The 19,348-nt window shown below is 37.9% G+C and overlaps 1 protein-coding gene across 1 annotated transcript in view; it reads left to right on the forward strand.

Annotated features, from left to right (window-relative positions):
- DPYD (dihydropyrimidine dehydrogenase) overlaps positions 1-19,348 on the forward strand; it is a 344,164-nt gene that overhangs the window by 45,053 nt on the left and 279,763 nt on the right. The window contains exon 3 of the mRNA XM_015635812.1: positions 3,403-3,485. Coding sequence (XP_015491298.1) covers positions 3,403-3,485 — 83 coding nt within the window. The remainder of the gene's footprint in view (positions 1-3,402; positions 3,486-19,348) is intronic.

The raw sequence follows: 19,348 nt of genomic DNA on the forward strand, positions 1-19,348 counted from the left end.
ATTATTCATCTTTCTCATTTCTGGTTTTACATTTTACCAGTAAACTGTGTGTGATGTCACAGATAGTTGTGAATATCCAGTCCACATCTCCATTTTTAACTAGTTGTCATGAAGCTTAAGATCGCATATGATAAATAAGACATTTATTTATAGATAAAATATAAATACTTGCTTACCACTCTGGCTTTTTGGTACAGTAAAAGAGTTCCAAGTATTTATCTTAGAATCCTATAAGAAGCAGTATTTAGACTTATGTGGCTTTTTTTCCATGTAATGGTATTTTGACTTAAAATGACCATGTCCCTAATTGCAACTCTGTAGTTATTTTTCCTCTCAAACTTCTCAAGGGGAATATTTAATTTAGTATCATGTATAGCTGCAGATCTGCCAACAATGATAACATACGGACTTCTGAATGATTGAATCATAGAATTAAAACTTCCAGACTATCTATACCCACAAAAAATCACTTGGCAGTGAGCCGCCAAAAGCAATTTTTTCATTGCTTACATTTTGATTTTTTACTTTAGCTGCTGCTCAAAAAGAAACACCTTGGACTTGAATTGCTCATTAGACTTAAATCTCTTATGTATTATGGGGCAAAATACACTGTCCTATGTAATATGGTTATACGTATAAATTATTTGGTAGCATGGATAATAGAACGAGATCACTTTTTGCTACTGATTTAATACATCAGAATGTAAAACTCACTGTAGTCAGGGTCTAATGAGGTTTCCTTATTTCCCAGACACATTCTTCAGAGTATTCTCATGCTTACAATTTCATTGGTGTTGGTAGCCTTTCTCAGAAACTGATATCCTTTCAGATGATCTACAAGTATTGCATGTGAGCTGACACTCAGACATACAAAGTGCCATCTATGCACCAGTAGCTACACCTATATTTGCTATTTCAGACACCCTTTTCTCCTTCCTCTGAGAGGATCAAGCATGCTTGAATGAGTGGAAAAGCAGTGGGTATGATCAGCATTTTCTTACTCTTCTGTTCAGAACAAATACAGTAACAGATGACATGGTCCTGTGAGGTCATTCTCCTTCACGAGTTTGCTTCTGGCTCAGTTTTTAGCTCATTTTCTTCTAATGACTCTATGGTTTACTCTCCAATTACTGTACCTTGCATGAGAGCTATTTGGCTGAAAGTAGCTGAGAAAGATACTGTCCAGAAACAGTTCTCAGAAATGGTAGAGGTAAGTTCATCTTCTTGCCAATTGAATTGGTACAGCATCTATTCTTTGAGGGGTTTTTTTTTTGGTATTTTTTTGTTCTGGGTTATCTGTTCATCTGTTCATTCTTATATTGGATGTGTAGTTGAGATGGAGTATTTTGTTTGTAAGGCTAAATAATTACAGTATTTTCTTTAGATATGGGCCAGCTTTATTGTCCTTCAGCCAATTAACACAGTATGGTTTATATAGACAAATAGCAACTGAACTTATTTCAGCATTTTTTTACATGGACAGGACCAGTTATTTTAACTTGTGCAATCTTGAGATGAGTTAGTTGTGTTTGATAAATATCTGTGTGCTTTGGATTGTCTGTCATTTTTATGTGCTTTATATCACAAGGTCAAGAATGAATTGTGTGATGCTTAGATATTCTGAACCTGTCATGGTGACACAGGATTGTTAAAACATTGTCACTTGGAGCAATATTCCAAATTATATTTCCTCTGGATTCTATTTTCCTGGTGGAAGGGAAGTTTAGTTTTTCTTCCACAGGTACTTGCATCTTAGTATTGATGAATAGAGAATCCTTCATTAATTAGTATTGTTGATTTGGCTTTCTTTTATATATTTTAAATGGCTAGCCTGCCTGTTTGTGCTTGGAGCTGAATGTCAGTGTATGGTGATCTGAATAATGGAATAATTCATTGTACAGCTTGGATATTTCTTTTGTAATCCCTTTGACTCTTTGAATATGACTTTGCTATGCAAAGGACAACTGATTGTAATGTAAACAAACAAGCAAACAAATCACTTTAACTTAATTGGGACAAGACTTACTTTGACGTGTAGTTTATACAAAGGAGAAAAAAGGTGTCAAAAGATCCAAATATGTGTAGCTCTGTTAATGTTTCTGCTCAGAAATGTATTGTTAAAGCATGAAAACTGTGTTACAAGGTCTATAATCTTATCTAAAAATAATGATGGTTTTAATGTTAATTGGACAAGCTAAAACATCTTGCTAGGTCATTTACAAGAATTTAATATTTTCCTTTTCAGTAATGCTTTTGTAGCCTCAGATTGAATGTAATTATAAAAACAAAGAATCAATGCAAATAAAAAACAACAGGTAACTCTTACTGTACATATTATAACTAGTTTCAAGTTGTGGTTGTAAAAATTAATTCAGTTATTAAATACTATGAAAGAAATATGGCCAAATAATAGTACCGATAATTTCTTTAAAATTATGGTTACATATAGAACCTGGCAGTCCTGCCTTCGAGGTTGCAGTAGGAGCTGTTCTGCCTGCAACTTGTTTCTTTTGAACCCATATGGCAAAATTATGCCTCCCAGAGGTAGCTTCTGGTATTGGAGAAAGTTGTTGTGGAGAACAGGGGGACTGAGAGCCTCTTGTATTTATATTCTCAAGAGAATATAAAAATACTGTGGAAGTTGCAGATGATTAGAGAATTGTTGTTCGCTGGTATTTCAGACTCACTTTGCACAGACATAAATTACTGCACTTCCCGGCATCTTCTGAATCAATTTTACTGTCTTTGTGGTGGCAGAAGGAAAGGATCAGTGATCTGAAGTAATGGAACCAGTCACACATTTAGTAATAATTTACAGAATAGATCAAAGTTTTTACTTAATTTATTGTGACAAAATTGTTGGTCTCATATTATGTTTAGAAATATTGGTGATTTCTAATCTGGAAGAAACATTGTGGTTGAGGTCTGTGTAAACAATCTTTTCAATTTCTGTTGTGTTTTAAAAACAAAATAAAATAGGAATTAAACATGACTGGTTTGTTCCAACAACACTGCCTGTTTTATTGGGACAAAATTTATAACTTTTATTATAATTCCAAAATGCTACTTAAAGTTTCTCTTCTCCTCTCTGTGTGTTATAGTAGCATTGTAGCCTCACATAGAGATAAATGAAAAAAACAATTTAAGGGAGAACAAGTAAAAATTCTATAAATTTCTTTATGGAAAATGTATAAAATGATTTCCATGACAACCATATAATAAGATTCATGTTTACTTTAATTCTGAGTTCTCAATGTCTTTTTAATGACTCCCATGTAATTAAAACAGAATGCATAATTCGAGGTAACATAAATCAGTTTTGTTTGTGCAATGCTGAATACTGTTAATACATGTACAATGAACTGTTTAAGAGCCTTACATGGATATGTCCATTTGTTGCAGAACTGTGAGAAACTGGAAAATAATTTTGATGACATCAAGCACACGACTCTTAGTGAGCGAGGAGCACTTCGAGAAGCAATGAGGTAAGTCTGGGTCACCATAGCAACAGTCACAGATGTGGTAAAGAAAGAGTCATTCTTCATTATTGGGGGAACAAATGAGTTCATTGCCACCATTCAGCTCTATTCTCTAAGGTATTAATTTGTCAGTGGAGAGGCTTCCCTTGAGGCTGTACTTTGGTTTTGAAGCTGCATAAATGTTAAGCCTGACTGCACAGTAAAAAATGTAAATGTTTAATTTGTTATTTAAAATGCTTAAGGGGTGCCTTGCTTTATATTTATACTAAACTGTGAGTGAATGAAAATATTGTTCATCTAAATTCTATAAGTGTTAAAGCAATTGTACAATGGTGTTTGAACAAACCTGTATTTGCTTTAAATTGAATTTGGTTTTTATGTATGTAGTTCCTGTGTACTCTGATTTTATCACCAAAATTACATGATTTTGGTTTTGATAATGGAATGTGAGAAATCTGTCTGGTCCTATATGTGTTGTAGAGATGTATATTTTGTTTAATATCAATATATTGTTGCACTTAATACTTAATAGAAAAGGTTAAAATTAGTCAGAAGATGAATTTTCTGCCATCGTTATTTGCACTGCAGAGTATTTGGGTACAGGACTCCAAAGAAACTTGCCAGCTATAGTGCCTGGAAAAGGGAGTGAATACTGTGCTGAAAGGTGGTGGAATCCAAGACAGGTTTTCTGAAGCAACTCAGCGAATAATCAGGAAGATGTTATTTATAGTTTTATCTGTGAATCAGAAAATTATATAAGCTTCACTTTTAAAGGTTTTGTAATTGCATAGTAAAATGTAATGATGCAAACTTAGTGCTTCATCTCGCTTGCCTGATATCAGAGTAACTTCTTACGCTTGAAGCAGTGCAGTAAAAAGTAAAAACAACAACAATCCCCCTAAGAATCTACTTGAAAAGATAAATGCACCTCTTTGCTTTGACTATGTCCGTTGTCCCATTAAATTTATGGATGTGTGTGAATTACTTGATTTGCATGACTTATGTTCATGATGCTCGTCTCATGTATACTGACTGTTTGAAAAGGTATTCTTACCTGCAAGTATACTGAACATTTCAAATACCAGTGCTACAAATAACTGTAAAAATAATGGCATTCACCTTTATAACAGTGATTTTTGCCTTATGTTTGTATTGCTTCATATGTTTAGGGTTTTCTCCCAGTGTGGTTGGTCGTCTGTTTATGTAAATCTTGCATGCAGCATCAGTAAATGGAGAGTGGTTTAAAATAGAGATTTGGAGAATTTTTGGCAAATGAAGCTACCTTTAGTATTTCCAACAAATTGGATTTCAAGTTGCTTCTGTCCTGTAACAGTGTTCAGGTTTGTGACGTTTTGCAATACATGACTCAGCAGGGATAATATTTTAAAAACTTGGGAGCTGACAGCTCTTCGGTGATCAACATTGAATGGCAAGGGGAGCTTTGGCATTTCAAAGGTCATGTTTCTGTTACAAAGCCTGTTTAGAAGATTCTCGTGTTTCTTTGCTGTGCAAAAGCACTTTGCTATCTCATAAATTTGTATCCTGGGTATTTTTGCTAGTGTACAAGCCATTCTGAGAAATAGCTATTGATTGTGAAGAGTGACAGATATTGTGCAGTGCTGGAATTCTCTTAATTGCAGTCAGTATTATATGGTTGGTTGTTTCCTTAGCTGCTTTTTTATTTTGAGACAAAGAAAATACCTGACTTACTCAATTTATACTGTAGTGTGTTTTTATAACATACTTGAGTGCCACATGGAAGGTGCAAAATGTTTAGAGAGGTGTATGCATGTAGGTGTACATACTTTTCTAAATGTGTGTAAAAGACACGTGGTATTTTAGGTTGTAGGGTTCTTTTAACTGCTCTATAATCATCTCATTTACTGGGTGGCTGCATTTTTCTGTTTGGATCCCAAGATTATCTATACATATGTAATTCAAATGGTACATTTTTATAGATTCAAGTTCACTTTTCCTTTCCATGACAAGAGTGGACATTGGACCAGGCATGGGAGGACATAGATTTGCTGACCTTAGTATTATGAGGTGCCTGCCTCTTTTGGACAAGGGAAGCTTGTGGAGAGGGCTGCACATTGCACAAAAGCACTAAAATCATGTGTTCATGAAAGCAACAGCAGCAAAAAATCCTAGTTGGATAGCTAAGTGGATATATGTGGATCTCAGATGAGCCTTAAGTTGAGTGGGCAGTCTGCCCAAATCCTCTCTGATTTCCCAGAGTGGTACTACTGGTCTGCCAGATGAGAAATACAATGAACACGTTTTCCCAGTGCTCCTGTTTGGAACGAGACCTTCCATTTTAACTTCATCTTTGAGAAAAATGGTCAATTTAATATGGGTTTCAGTACACTTCTAGTCTATGAGTATCACTGTGCTCTGCATAAACAAGTATTAATATCCAAGAAGGGTTTGTTCTGTTTCCAGCTCTTCAGTATTCAAATTAAGGACTACATGAAAATTATCTTTCTTGTTTATTATATAGATGTATGCCAAATAAACTTTCTGAAGGGTTTTGAAATTATTACAATGCCTATGAACTTCCTCTACTTCTACTTTACGTTTATTTTAGATTTTGAATGAGATAATGAGCTGATAGTAGTTTGCCATTATTCAGTATATAAAGAGTGGTATTGTAGGAATTTGATTTACTTGTGATTGCACATAAAATCATAAAGCATTCAATTCAGTTAATGTTTTGCTTATTTTGTTAATGTACTCCAAATGTTTTATGTATTACTATATTTCAATGCAGCTGCAAAGCTGAAGTAAACAATAAAAATCCATTAGTTTTTTTGAATTGGAGCTTATAAGTGGACAGACTATTGCTTTGCTTACCTTGAATGTGTATATGATAAATTAATTGGGTATTTTATGTAGTAATTTGGCAGAAAAATAATAGCTATATACCTATAATGTCAGGTTGCATAAGTAAAAGCACTGATCTTTTGTTAAACACAGCTCAATTTGGTTTTGATGTATAATCACTGAGAAAAATCTGGATCCAAATCATCAGAATCTAGAATTTAAAGGAGGACTGGTTTGTCTGCTGCAAGGAGACAAGTATTTGAGGAGCAGGAAGTGGTGTAGCTGGGTGCTGACACTGATAGTCTTTTCATAGGTGGTGAAACCAGATTGTGAACTGCTACAGTAACCTTTCCTCTGGGGAAGTAGGGTAGAGTAGCCTTCAGGAGTCTTAAAATTAAGCAAACAATAATGAAACCCCTGCCCCCTCAAATTATAAAGTAACTTTTAGGGGAAGTGTGTCAGAAATCCAAACTCAGTTATTAATATCAAATTAGGTAGTAACAAATTGCAAAGATAAGGTTTAGTAAGTTACTGGGTTTAAAAAGGACAAATTTCAGACAGCAGCAGACATAGGCTGGCAGGAATTCTTTTTCCTGCTGAATCTGTTCACTCTGTGTACAGGCACTCACTGTTGTCATCAAGGGAGCGAATCAGAATTGATGAAATTGGGAGGCTGAAGATGATCTAAACCTGGGGTCTCTGCATTTTATTGATTGCATGCCAGAAAAATATTTTTGAGCATGCTTCCCCCATATTTGTATGTTTATACATGTATTACTACTATCCTAATATTTTATGTGCATTACAGAACACACCCAAGAATGGAAATTAAAAAAAACCCACGAACATGTAAGGATGAAATAAAGACTACTTAATTTTTTTAAAGCATTTATTATTTGCACAGAAAACATTTTCTGACATATTTACCATTGACGTGGCTTGTCTTGCGTATACTCTGCTTTGGAGATCATTGAGCTGGACCATCTTTCTGGCTCAGAGTAGGGTCAGGTAGAGCAGGTTGCTCAGGGCTGTGTCCAACAAGGATGGATGTTTCACAGACTGTCTAGGCAAACTCCTCACATTAAACAGCAGCAAAACTCAAACAAAAAAGCCACCAACACTGCCCCCGCTCCACTCTCCGAGCTCTTTGTTTCTTTTAAACCAGAATTCCACTTCAGCATGTGCCTGTTGTTTCTTGCCCTTTGCCTGGGGACTGCTAAGAACTATCTAGCTCTGTTGTCTTTATTCCCTCCCATCAGGTATTTATACATTTTGATAAGATTCCCCCCCGAGCCTTCTCTGCTCAAGGCTGCATGTCCCCAGGTCGTCAGCCTCTCCTCATATGGTAGGAACTCCAGTCCCTTAATCACCTCAGCGCCCCTTTCTGGGCTTGCTCCTGTGCATCCCCCTTTCCCTTGGCCTGGGAAACCCAGCACAGGACACAACATTCCAGATCTGTCTCACCAGTCCTGGGCAGCAGAAAAGAATCTCCATTCTCAACCTGCAGGCAATGCTGTACCTTGCTGCAAGGGCTGTCTCATGGTTCATCTTGTCCTTCAGGACCCCCAGGGCCTTTCCTGCAAAGCTGATTTCCAGCTGGCTGGTTGCAGCCTGTACTGGTACCTGGGGTTGTCCTCCCCAGGGGCAGGATACAGTGGTGGTTTTGTTTGTTTTTTTTGTTTATTTTTAATGTAGTTTCTTTAGGCCTGTTCCTCCAGCCTGTCCACAGCAGCCCAACCCTTCGGAGTATCACCACTCAGTAGGTGGTAGATTGCTTTTGAGCACTGTGTATATGTTACTATGTGTTTTAGACCTGTGTCTAGTGTGCATTTCATGAGCCTGGTGACGAAGCCATAGCATTTCAAACAAAACATACTCCAAATCTAGTGTTACAATTGCTTACTTATCAACTGAGTTGGTAATACACCATGGTGGGTTAAGGCAGTGAGCAATCAGTGAGGCTGGTGAGCTGTTAATACGTAAATGGGTCCTACTCGTAGGTGGATATAGATATGGTCTGTCTTGTGAACACTCAGTACGTGTGAAAGCTTTGCAAGTGAAAATTAAAGCTGAGTATTTTTGTGTAGTCTTCTTGTTATTAAAGGAAAATTGAAACATATTTATTCGTACTTTGAAAAGGGAGAGTTTGCTTATCTGTTTGAATCAGTATAAAAGATACCAAAGTTCATTTAGAATTTTCTTTTGCATTCATATATTTGCACATGGTGTTGGATAATATGAACAAGGGAGTGAAGCTTCAACTGTGATTTCCAGTTTGCTAGAAACAGTTTCTGTTAATGATGATATTCACTGTTGTCTTGACAACTGTGCAAGCTGGGGTTAGTAATAATCAGGCTTCTTTTAATATGGTCTAGACTCTCAGATGTATTTGAAAAATAGTTTCTATGACTGGGCAAAACCCAAGAAAATTGCAGTGTAAGATGTTCTGAGGTTTCACAAATATTCATTAGTTAGCAGAGTAAAATCTGGAAATTTAAACACATAAACAAAAACAAGTCTGCAGTGCAAACTACAAAATATGTAGTAACCAACTTGTTAGAGCTCAGGCCTAAGATGTGGCAAATACGGGTTCGTATTCTACTTCTGAGTCAGGTGACTTGATTTCCCATTTTAAAAAAACATCACAGAGCTCTAAAGTTACAGAAATACAGACATGAAGTATAAGAAAATAAGGATAATGAAAATGTCATGTTAAATGTATTTTTGCTTTCCTATATTGTTCTTGAACTGTTCTGAGAGATAGGACCAATCTCAGGTACATTGAAAGGGAAAGTAAATTTAAAGAAGTAAAGGTTTGATCCAGGTCTCAGAGAATGTCTGTTAAAATAAATCCTTAATGTTCTGGGGATGTGGAAGTCTGTACTTAATTCCAGTATTCCAAAGTTCTTTACTTCAGTAAAGCCTTCAGTACTTTATAGCATTCTCCTGAAGAAGCTGGCAGCTCACATCTTAGACAGATGCACCCTTTGCTGGGTTAAGAACTGGATGCACAGCCGGGCCCAGAGTGTTGGGGAATGCTGCTGAATCCAGGAGGTAGCTGGTCCTCATGGTGTCCCCCAGGGATCGGTACTGGGCCTGGTCCTGTTTATTCTCTTTGTAGATGATCTGGTCAAAGGGAATAATAAAGTGCACCCCCAATAAGTTTGCAGAAGACTCCCAAGTTGTATGTGAGTGTTGATCTGCTGGAGGACAGGAAGGCTCTGCAGAGGGATCTGGCCAGGCTGGATTGATTTGCTGAGGCCAATGGTGTAAGGTTCAATATGGTGAAGGGCCAGGTCCTGCTCTTGGCTCACAACAACCCCTGCAGCGCTGCTGGCTGGGGAAGAGTGTCTGGAAAGCTGCCCAGGACCAAAGGACCTGGGGTGCTGGTCAGCAGCTGCTGAACATGAGCCAGGGGGCCAAGAAGGCCAGTGGCATCCTGGCCTGGATCAGGAATGGTGTGGCCAGCAGGAGCAGGGCAGGGATTGTCCCCTGTACTGAGGCACCACCTCGAGTGCTGTGTCCAGTTGTGGGCCCATCACTTCAGGGAAGACACTGAGGGGCTGGAGCAGGTCTGGAGAAGGGCAGTGGAGCTGGGGAAGGGTCTGGAGAGTGAGTCCTGCAAGGAGTGGCTGAGGGAGCTGGGGTTTAGTCTGGAGAGGAGGAGGCTCAGAAGAGAATTGACCATTCTCTACAACTGCCTGCAAGGAGGGTGTAGCAAGATGTAGCAAGGGTGTTGGCATCTTTTCCCAGGCAAACAGTGACAGGATAGGAGGGCATGGCCAGGGAAGGTTCAGGTTGGACATCAGGAGGAACTCTTTCACTGAAAGGTTTGTCAAGCATTGCAAAAAGCTGCTCAGGGAGATGGTGGAGTCACCATCCCTGGAAGTATTTAAGAAAGAACTGGATGAGGCACTTAGTGCTGTGGTTTAGTTGACGAAGTGGTGTTTGGTCAAAGGCTCAACTCAATGATCTCAAGGATGTTTTCCAAACTTAATGATGCTATGAAAGTGGCCACTAGCCCTTGTGTGTTTATTTGGGCCTGAGGGAATAAGTCCAAGTTTCTCTTCTGTCATCTTTTGTATGTACATTTATCTCCAATGCAATTACTTGAATGCTGCTTGGGGCATGCTTTTTGGGGAAAATCAAGTGATTGCTTCTTACATATGTAACAAAAATGTTGTGCTGCTTCCAAACTACAACAACGCTTTGCTTCTTGGGTGACCAGCTCATGTTCCTCTGACATATCTATCTCAGCACTAAGAAATAAACATCCTCTGCCACAGAAGACATATTAATTAGGTAAGCCACTGATTGGCTTATTGATTTAGACCCTTATTTACACTGCATTTGGCTTAGAGATATTCCCTAAAAAAATTAACTGCAGAGGTGTTCTCAGAGTGAAAACAAAGAATTCCATAAAGCAGTGGAGTTTAGGGAATGTTTAACTTTCTCTCCTTGGAATTTATTTTCTATATATGCATCTTCACAATTTTATAAATTTACCATATTATTAATAGTATATTATAGATGAGGAGATGCTGCAAAATGTTAGTGTTTCTAGTCACGTTTGGTGTTGCATAGAAATGCATGTATAATGTTAGAAGCACTTGAGAACTTTTAATAGTACTTCCATTATAAAAACCCACGTGGCTAATAAGAGCTTAATATTGAGTGCCATTTTGAAATCAGAACTTCACTATCATTCTTAGTTTACATTACAGATCAAACGGATTGCCAACATCCCTTGCATTACCCAAGCCTTAGCCATATGCCTTCGCAGTACAAGGCTGCCCTGGATGAGGATAGCTATGACTAACCAAGCTGCTTATGTGCTAGAAGCTGTTTAGTGACATTAACAAAGCACTGTTAAGCTGGGCCCATGTGATTTTACTGTGCTCTTTGTTGGCTAACTAACTTCTGAGTCACTCGCTAGCCACCCTTTGAGATGAATTGCTCAGATCTGGCCTCCATGGAATAATTTCTGTCTACAGACAGATGCTGCCGAGGTGTAACACCAAGCATGTATAGGAACCCATGGCATTAATGTAATTATTTTTATGATAATTATTAGAACTTGCATTGTCTTTGTCATTTCTATGGAGAATTAAACAACTTCATATTTCATTTTGCAATTAAAAAGAAAAAGAAAGTTCTGATACATGTTAAGTCTATTTTTTCAAGTGTCAGGTATAACTCACACTGAAAATTTTGTGGGACTAGTAATAATGCCTAACTTCTGCATTAAAGAATGTGACTGCATCACTTTATATATATTTTTCAAGTATAAATCAAGAAAATTATAAAGTGCCTTGTTTTGGGCTTGATTGTGGTACAGACTGTTCTGTTGAATATTAGCTTCATAATACTTTCCCCTGAAATTTTAAAACTGAAATGAATTTCCAAGTTTGTCAGCTGATTGCTGCATAGACCTTGTTCAAAATACTGTATATAATTACTTAATTTATGAGTTATATATTTATTACTTTTTGGTCCAGTGGTAGGTTGGTTTATTTAAATGTTGCAGGAGAGGAGATCGAGATCAGTTAGATTGTTTTCCTTTGAATGTTCCTTTAGTCACCTGGCCAGGATAAACTGACAAATACAGTTTTTACTGACCTACAGTAGTGTATTGATGATGTTTCTGAATGGCAAATATGAAAGGGTACTGATTTTTTTTTCCTCTTCCAATCCACAATGTGGATTTGCAGTTACTTTACATGAGAGGTTTGAATTATGCCTTGTAGTGTATATAACACAGATATAGAACAAAAGCATTGTGAGCAAAATAGGAAGCAATATAGTAAAACAGCAAAATAAATAATATTCATAGATTTGGTAACTGCATTATAATTGCTACTTTTGTTGATATACTGAAATGTGCTTAGGCAACATCTTACATGAACATTTTTGATAAAATCTTGTATATTTCTCATGTGCTCTTTTATATGTATTACTGTGACCAAAATATGCTTTGGGTCTGTTCTCAGTATGGTAATTACATCATTTTGGTATTTGTGTGTAGCATTCCCAAGAAATATTTCAGAGGGGAGAGGAGAAAAAAATCCCTACTTTTTGTCACTTCACTGAAGAGAGCCTAGTTTTGGTTTTGAACCATTTAGATTTATGATTTAAAGAAAAGAATTGGATTACAGTCAAAATTTGGTTTTTAACAAACTGCAGGAGATGTTGTCTGATGTTGGTGGTGAAAGAGATTTTGAAAACCACTGTGACAGATGGCTTACCACAAAGACTCCAAAGGTGGCGTGCAGGGGGTGCAGCATCGTACCTTTCAGTGACTAACAACCACTCGTGTGCAGAGTAGAAAATTGCACTACAGAATTTGGAGTTCACTCCATGGGTTCTCTCTGTTACTTTTTAAAATGCAGTTTGAAAATGTTTCTGAAATGTGTTCTTTGCGGCCATTAACATTCAGGAGGAAGTGCTCTGGATTGGCAGAGAGATAATGTATACAATATGGACTACCAGCCTATGCACTTCAAAAAAGGTTTTGGTTTGTGAAATATGAATTTTAAAAAAAAGGACAGACACAAGTGAAGAAAATTTGCTGGTGGTTTTGCCATGAGCCATGGCTTTTCATAGATTATTGATGCTTGATTTTTTGTTGCAGGGCTTTAGAGGGTTTAGGTAGAAGGTGCGTTTTACCATTTTAAACCATAGTGAAAGTTGGGGATGCACACAGAAGCTGGGTGTGTTGCAGCTTTGGCAAAGAAGTCAGATGTTTCAGAGGAAGATGTTGAAGCTCATGCTGTTTTATTTAGGAATCATTAGTTTAATCTGTAGCCAGTCTATTGAGAGCACCACATTCCACATGTATTTAACAAAGGCCATTTGTACTGTTTTGTCTGCAGTCAGAAACCAACCTCTCTTTACAAATGCTATTTTACATATATCTGTACTTGTTTCTTTTCAGACACTTACTGTCGTTCTCAAAAGTCGGAAAAACTGTAATCCTTTTTCCTCCTTTGTCTTGTCCTTGGACTTTCTGTTGCCATGGGTGTCTTTGAGTACATTCTCTTTGGAGTTCAGGACACAAAGCAAAGCTAAGGGTTTGAGGAAAAAATACAATCTTCATTCAAAATTGCGTTATTAGGTAGTGTGTCTTTCCATTGTATGTTGATTGTTGCCAGTAATCATATTTTCTGATTATGGTGGTGTGCTGATTTGGGCAGGATACAGTTAGCTTTCTTCACAGCAGCTGCTCTGGGGCTGTGTTTTGGATTTGTGCTGAGAACAGTGTTGATAACAGAGGGATGTTTTAGCTATTGCTGAACAGCACTTGCACAGGGCCAAGGCCTTTCCCGTTCATCACCCTACCCCCTAGCAAGGAGGCTGGGAGTGCACGAGGATTTGGGAGGGACCCAGCCAGGACAGCTGGCACCAACTGACCCAAGGGATATCCCAGGCAGGTATGGAGGGGGAACAAGGGTGAGGGTATTGGGAATTACAGTCTTTTGTCTCTTCCCAAGACACTAGTCTGTCAATGTAGCATAGTGAATGCATTTCTGGTTTGGCTTTGCTTTCATGTGCAGCTTTCCATTTACCTACTAAGCTTTATCTCAAGCCATTCTGTTTGTCACTTTTACCATTCTGATTATCTTCCTCATTCCATCAGGAGGGTGTGAATGAGTGGTGAGGCTTAGTTGCTGGCTGGGAATAAACCATGACATGTGTTTAGAACCCCTTGGTTATAATGACTGTTATTAGCTACTTACTTCTTTTTCTGCTGCCTCTCAAGAGTTCTAGCTTTATATTATACTGGCTGTTGTGGTTTCTGGATATAAGAGAAAACATCCATTTTCCTAGAAAAATGGATGAGGTGGGGTGTTTCAAAGGGGATGAGGGTTTTCTGGAGATTAAACTGCACGTCCAGCTGTGCCCTAAGATATTTACCTTCCATCAAAATGAATCTGTCCTTTCCGTGTAAACTTCTGAATTTAAGTCCTGTTTATTTACTTGAGACTGTTTGGGAGACCAAAAAAAGATTATCTAAATCTAATGTTCTAATGGAACCAACCTGTTTATTGACAGTAAGACTGTAAAGTGTATTGGACTTTTTTCAGTAAGATAGTTGTTAAGAACCAGTACCATACATTTAGCTAATTGGATGCAAAATTTAACAGAAACAGTTTTCTATCCTTATTTCTTCAGAAAAAAAAAGATCTTTTACATAGAAATCTGTTTCATTGGAGCTTGCTGTTGCAAAGCTGACGGGCAGCCATTTAAGCCCTAGACCACTTTAGGTTTTTCAGGACACCACCCGGAGGCTTTCACTGCTAGTGTCTAAGGCAAGGTTACTAAATCTCTAGGATCTCTAGGACTGAGGAAGGTTAGGATCTCAGGCAGCAATCTGTACAAAGAAGCTGCTTACAGAGTGATACAAATGTAAGAGATGTAATAGAGAGTAAAGGAACTAACTGTTCTCGAGTGACATCTCCTGCCATCTAGAACGCCCAGGACTGCTTGCCTGGGGTGTGCTATGTAAGGTGCACAGACAAGGTGGCAGTGACAACGTTCTTTGTGGAGCAGGCATTTGCAAAAAACTTCAATTTGTATGTATTTAATGTATTTAGGTTGTTCAGCATTTAGTTCTGGCTTTGTCCAATACTAAAAATCAAGGTGATTTGTGGTTTGTTGGTTATTTTGTTGGGTTGGTTTTTTTTTTTGGTTTTTTTTTTTTTATTTTTTTGTCCCTGGGAAGAAAAAAAAAAATAGGTTTCTTCTGTAAAATAAACCCTGAACTGTTCTAAATACCACCATAGAATTGCACCCATTCAAATGAATTTAATAATTGATCTGTATATGGAACAGAATATAATGGACAGAATTTTAATGTGATTTCCATCAGAACACATACAAAAGACTTGATTTATAATCTATACCATTACAATACAATAATCTTTTAAATCAAGTAAGTTATTTTAAAATAGTATGACTACTTTTTAAACTCCTATTTTTAGTAGTATTTAATATTTCTAGTATTGCCACATTAAAAATTAGTGGTTACTACTACTATATATAGTATTTTTAAATTTAATAACGTAATTATAGCTGTTATTTTGTAAAGACTATTACTTTTATTGCTACTATCAAATAGTAGTGTTGGTATTGATTAATGCCACAAATACTTTTCTTACTGATACTTTGCCTTCTGAAAGTTTTTCCACATTTGTGGTCATTAATTAGCATTAACCAAGCATTTCCTTTGTAATTGGTAATGTATTAAATGAAGAAAAATACTTTTAAATTGGTATCTGACAGTACTACCAGAAAGACAAGAAAACACTCTTTGAGGAACACTTTAAAATTAATAAAAAAATATATTTATAAAATAATTTTTCTTTTTCTCTTCTCTGACATATCTTCCTGTTTGAGCAAAAAGTGGCTTCCCTAGTGCCTTTTTCTGCTTATCTATGTTTTTCTAATGAAAAGAAGATACACTTGAGCACGTGTAGAACAGTTTCTGTTCCCAGGGCGCTGCAGTGGCTTGCTTGGCCCATGGCTGGCTATTACACTGTTCCTCGCAGTATCCACCCCTCCGTCTTCCCATTGCACATTTGCTTGCATGGCAACTGCTGGTGTTGTTAACCCTCTTCTGTCTTGAAGGGTATTCCCTTGTGGCTTCTCAGATTAAATATTTAATTGGGCTGGGAATTGTTCTTCTTGTAATTAAAGAACTATGCAGAGCTGTTTAAAAATACTTAAAGAAGAATGGTTTTATATTTAAAAGAGATTCTGAGTCTGTTGAGTGCGTTCCACTAAAGAGAGCTGTGGCGGAATGGCTGAGAGCTGCTGGCCACGTGGCTGCAGTAGCCCGAACAGAAGACGTTTCTTGAGTGCATCTTTCAGCCTGCGCTGAGGTGCAGCTGCACAATTAGCAGCATCTGGCCTGGTTTCTCTCTTTGGGTAGCTGGACGAGCACAAATGGCTCCTGTGCGGGGTCGCACGTTTGGTCATGGCCTGCCTGTAAGGTGCCCCGGTGTCCCCTCCCGTGCGGGGGCTGCGGGGCAGCGTGTGCCGGCCGGGGGAACCGCTGCTGCTCCGAGCGCTCCTGGAGGCAGCTGAGCGCTTCCGTGCTGCCCCTGGCACAAAGCTGCAGGGACACGCAGCCGGGTGCTCAGGCCTACCGGACTCGCTTAGAAGTAAGCTGAAATAAGTCCTTTTCAGGAAGGGTTATGTCAGGCTTAACGCCAGCTGTTTTCTTGTAGGAACCCTGTGCTTCTGGGCCACACTGCTCACAGACACAGCCATTTTCAGGTATCTTCTACTATTAGAGATGTAGCCATTCCAGGCACAAACCCTCCTGTGGCCAGAATCATAGCGAAAGGCTACCTGAGAGGAGAGAGACCCACTCTTCACCCAATTGCAGATGAAATCCCAAATTTTCCTTTTATGCTACAGGAAGGCCTTTAACCAGCAGGGACTATACAGATTTTTTTCTGCTTTTTTTTAGTTTAAATAGATCTGTTCCAGTAAGTGTAAAACTAACTCCCTGCTTCTTTGATCAATATTTATTCCCTTATTCTGTTTGGCTACACTGGGTGAATGAAGTCTTCACCTCTAATTTGGAAAGGTCTGAGTAATTTTTTTGCTATTGGCATTGCTAACTATTCTTTCTCCTGCTAGTATAATAATGTATAACACATAAAATTTATTTTATTTTAAAACTGAAAACAGAGCCTTGAAATGCAACTTCTCTTAATATTTTTTCTTCTATCATACTCATTTAATTCTTGATGTAAAACAAGAATTCATTGCTTTTGTTCTGAGAGCACGAAGCCACAAGTTGATAATGGTAACTCAATGTTTGTAATATAAAGTGCTGTTCCTGTAGTGTGGTCCAATTACACAATAGTAAAGCAGGGATGTAACGCAGCAATGCTGCTTTCCTATTTGTTTCAGTAAGTTTAGCACAGCGGGAAACGTGGCATTCTTCCAAGGTAATGCGTCAAGCTTACAGTTGGATGGAAGTGCAATGGAAATTATTCCAAGATTTTGCGTGCCAGCTAATAACTCTTGCTGAATGTATGCGACAATTGTCTCGTGAAATGTATTTGATGTTGTTTCATTGCAAGGATTTTACATTTTAATTTTGAGATATCATGGTATTCTAGAGATATTTGAAAAAGTTTCTCTTTAGGTGCTATATTTATGGCATTGTAGTTTTAGTAATCAAATGCAATTTCTGTCTGGTTAGAGATCATGTATGCCGTTTTTAAAAAATCCCGCTGTAGCTTCTGAAATCAGAAAGAACTACTCCATTAATGAGATCACATTATGAACATTGTTCCTCCAAAAATGTTCTATTTTTTCAGGAAGAATATATTTAAAACAAAATCTTATCTGAAAATATATGCATGATAGCAACAGAATGTCTCCTTTCTTTTTGAAGTGTGGAAAGTAATAATGTATCAGCCATTTGGCAGCTGGGAGAAACCAGAAATGTCGAGGCATCGTTTTTGGTAGTCATTTTGCTGTAGAGACCTGGGGGTTGGATAGGAATCAGAATTTTAGCAGTTGGTCTCATTCTTGACTAGCTTTCACATTCCTTTAAAGCCATTCCCCAATTTAGTAAATATCATTGTTGCACTGTGGTGTCAACCCACTGCAACTGTCTTAAAGATACATTAATATTTTTACAGCTTAGAACAGTCCTCAGCAAAATATATACATTTAAAATACCATGGCAGTGGCTTTATAAACAGCTCTGTGGTATATCTTTTCATGCTTCAAATGTGGTGAGGAGCAGCCTCACCACATTTGCTTATGGAGCACTAGCAAACAGTTCACAATTAAGGAGTTAATCTTTAGCCTCACTAGCAGTCTTGGAACAGAGGGTGTCAGTGCATACTAAAAACAGTATTGGGTTTTCCTTTTGTGAACCACAGAGAGCTCAGAATCCATCAGTTAGTTCCAAACAGGCTATTGAATGCTATCATAGGTAAAAAATACCAGCTGGTATTTTTGATAGCAAAAATACTGCACCTGGTTTGATTTTATGATTATAAAGGTAAAATTCCTCCATCTCTGGCTTTTTTTTTTTTTTTTAAGCCCCACTCTCATTTTTTAGTCAGTATTCTTAGAAGGGTATCTGACACCTCTTGCTCAGACATTTTCTCTGTGGTAGTAAGTTTGGGTGTACAATAAAGATAATAATTACTACTAATGCTTAAAGCTTTCCAAAGGTCTGTAGTCACGTATACATATATACACCTTTCTTGAAGCATTTCTGAATGCCTTTGGCAGCATTGATCCAGCAAATGGAAGGTTGATTCTCATTGGCAGTATTTGTTGTTCCAGAAGATGTGTTTGTTCCAGCTGGTGGGAGTTATTTCAACACTCACATGTGAAGAATGTATAAAGGCAAATTAAGAACAGAGGAGATGCTCAGGGGTTAATCAGCCAACCAGCAGCCTTGGCCGATGCTCCTGCAGGCAGAAGTAGTGTCAGGTTTGGGGGGAAAAACCAGACTGCTCAGCATCAAGACCCTGCACAGGTCCAGTAAAGCAAACTGCAGACAGTTATTAATGGGACTGAAATTGAGGATTAATCACTACTGATATCCCATAGTAATTCCTACTAACATCAAGAGCACCAGCAGATTCTCTGTGCGGTTAATATAGTGAGCTTGCTGACTACAAATGTGTGTTGTGTATGTTGTCAGCATTTAAGGGTCCTTGTGCATGAGAATTGCCTCACACAGTGGGGAGTGAAAGAAGAGGGTGTTGAGTGGACGAGGGTACATGCTGATTTGGCAAAGGATATAGGATGAATTCCTGGGTCAATAGTGATAATGATCAAGAGTACCATTATGATGAATAATTAAGTATGGGGTGGTCAAAATTTTCCTCTCAGTATTGACATAATTTGGCATAGTATGTGCCAATATTTAATGAAGAATACACATTTGGGATTGTCCAAACTAGTCTTAGGCTCTTACAGCTGCTTTCAGAGCTTTGAAAGCTCTATTTCCGATGGTAAAAAAAACCAAAACAAAGCAACTGCCCCCCTTCCCATTTGACATC

Source organism: Parus major, chromosome 8 (assembly GCF_001522545.3).
Source record: "Parus major isolate Abel chromosome 8, Parus_major1.1, whole genome shotgun sequence".
In the NCBI taxonomy this organism is placed as follows: Eukaryota; Metazoa; Chordata; class Aves; order Passeriformes; family Paridae; genus Parus; species Parus major.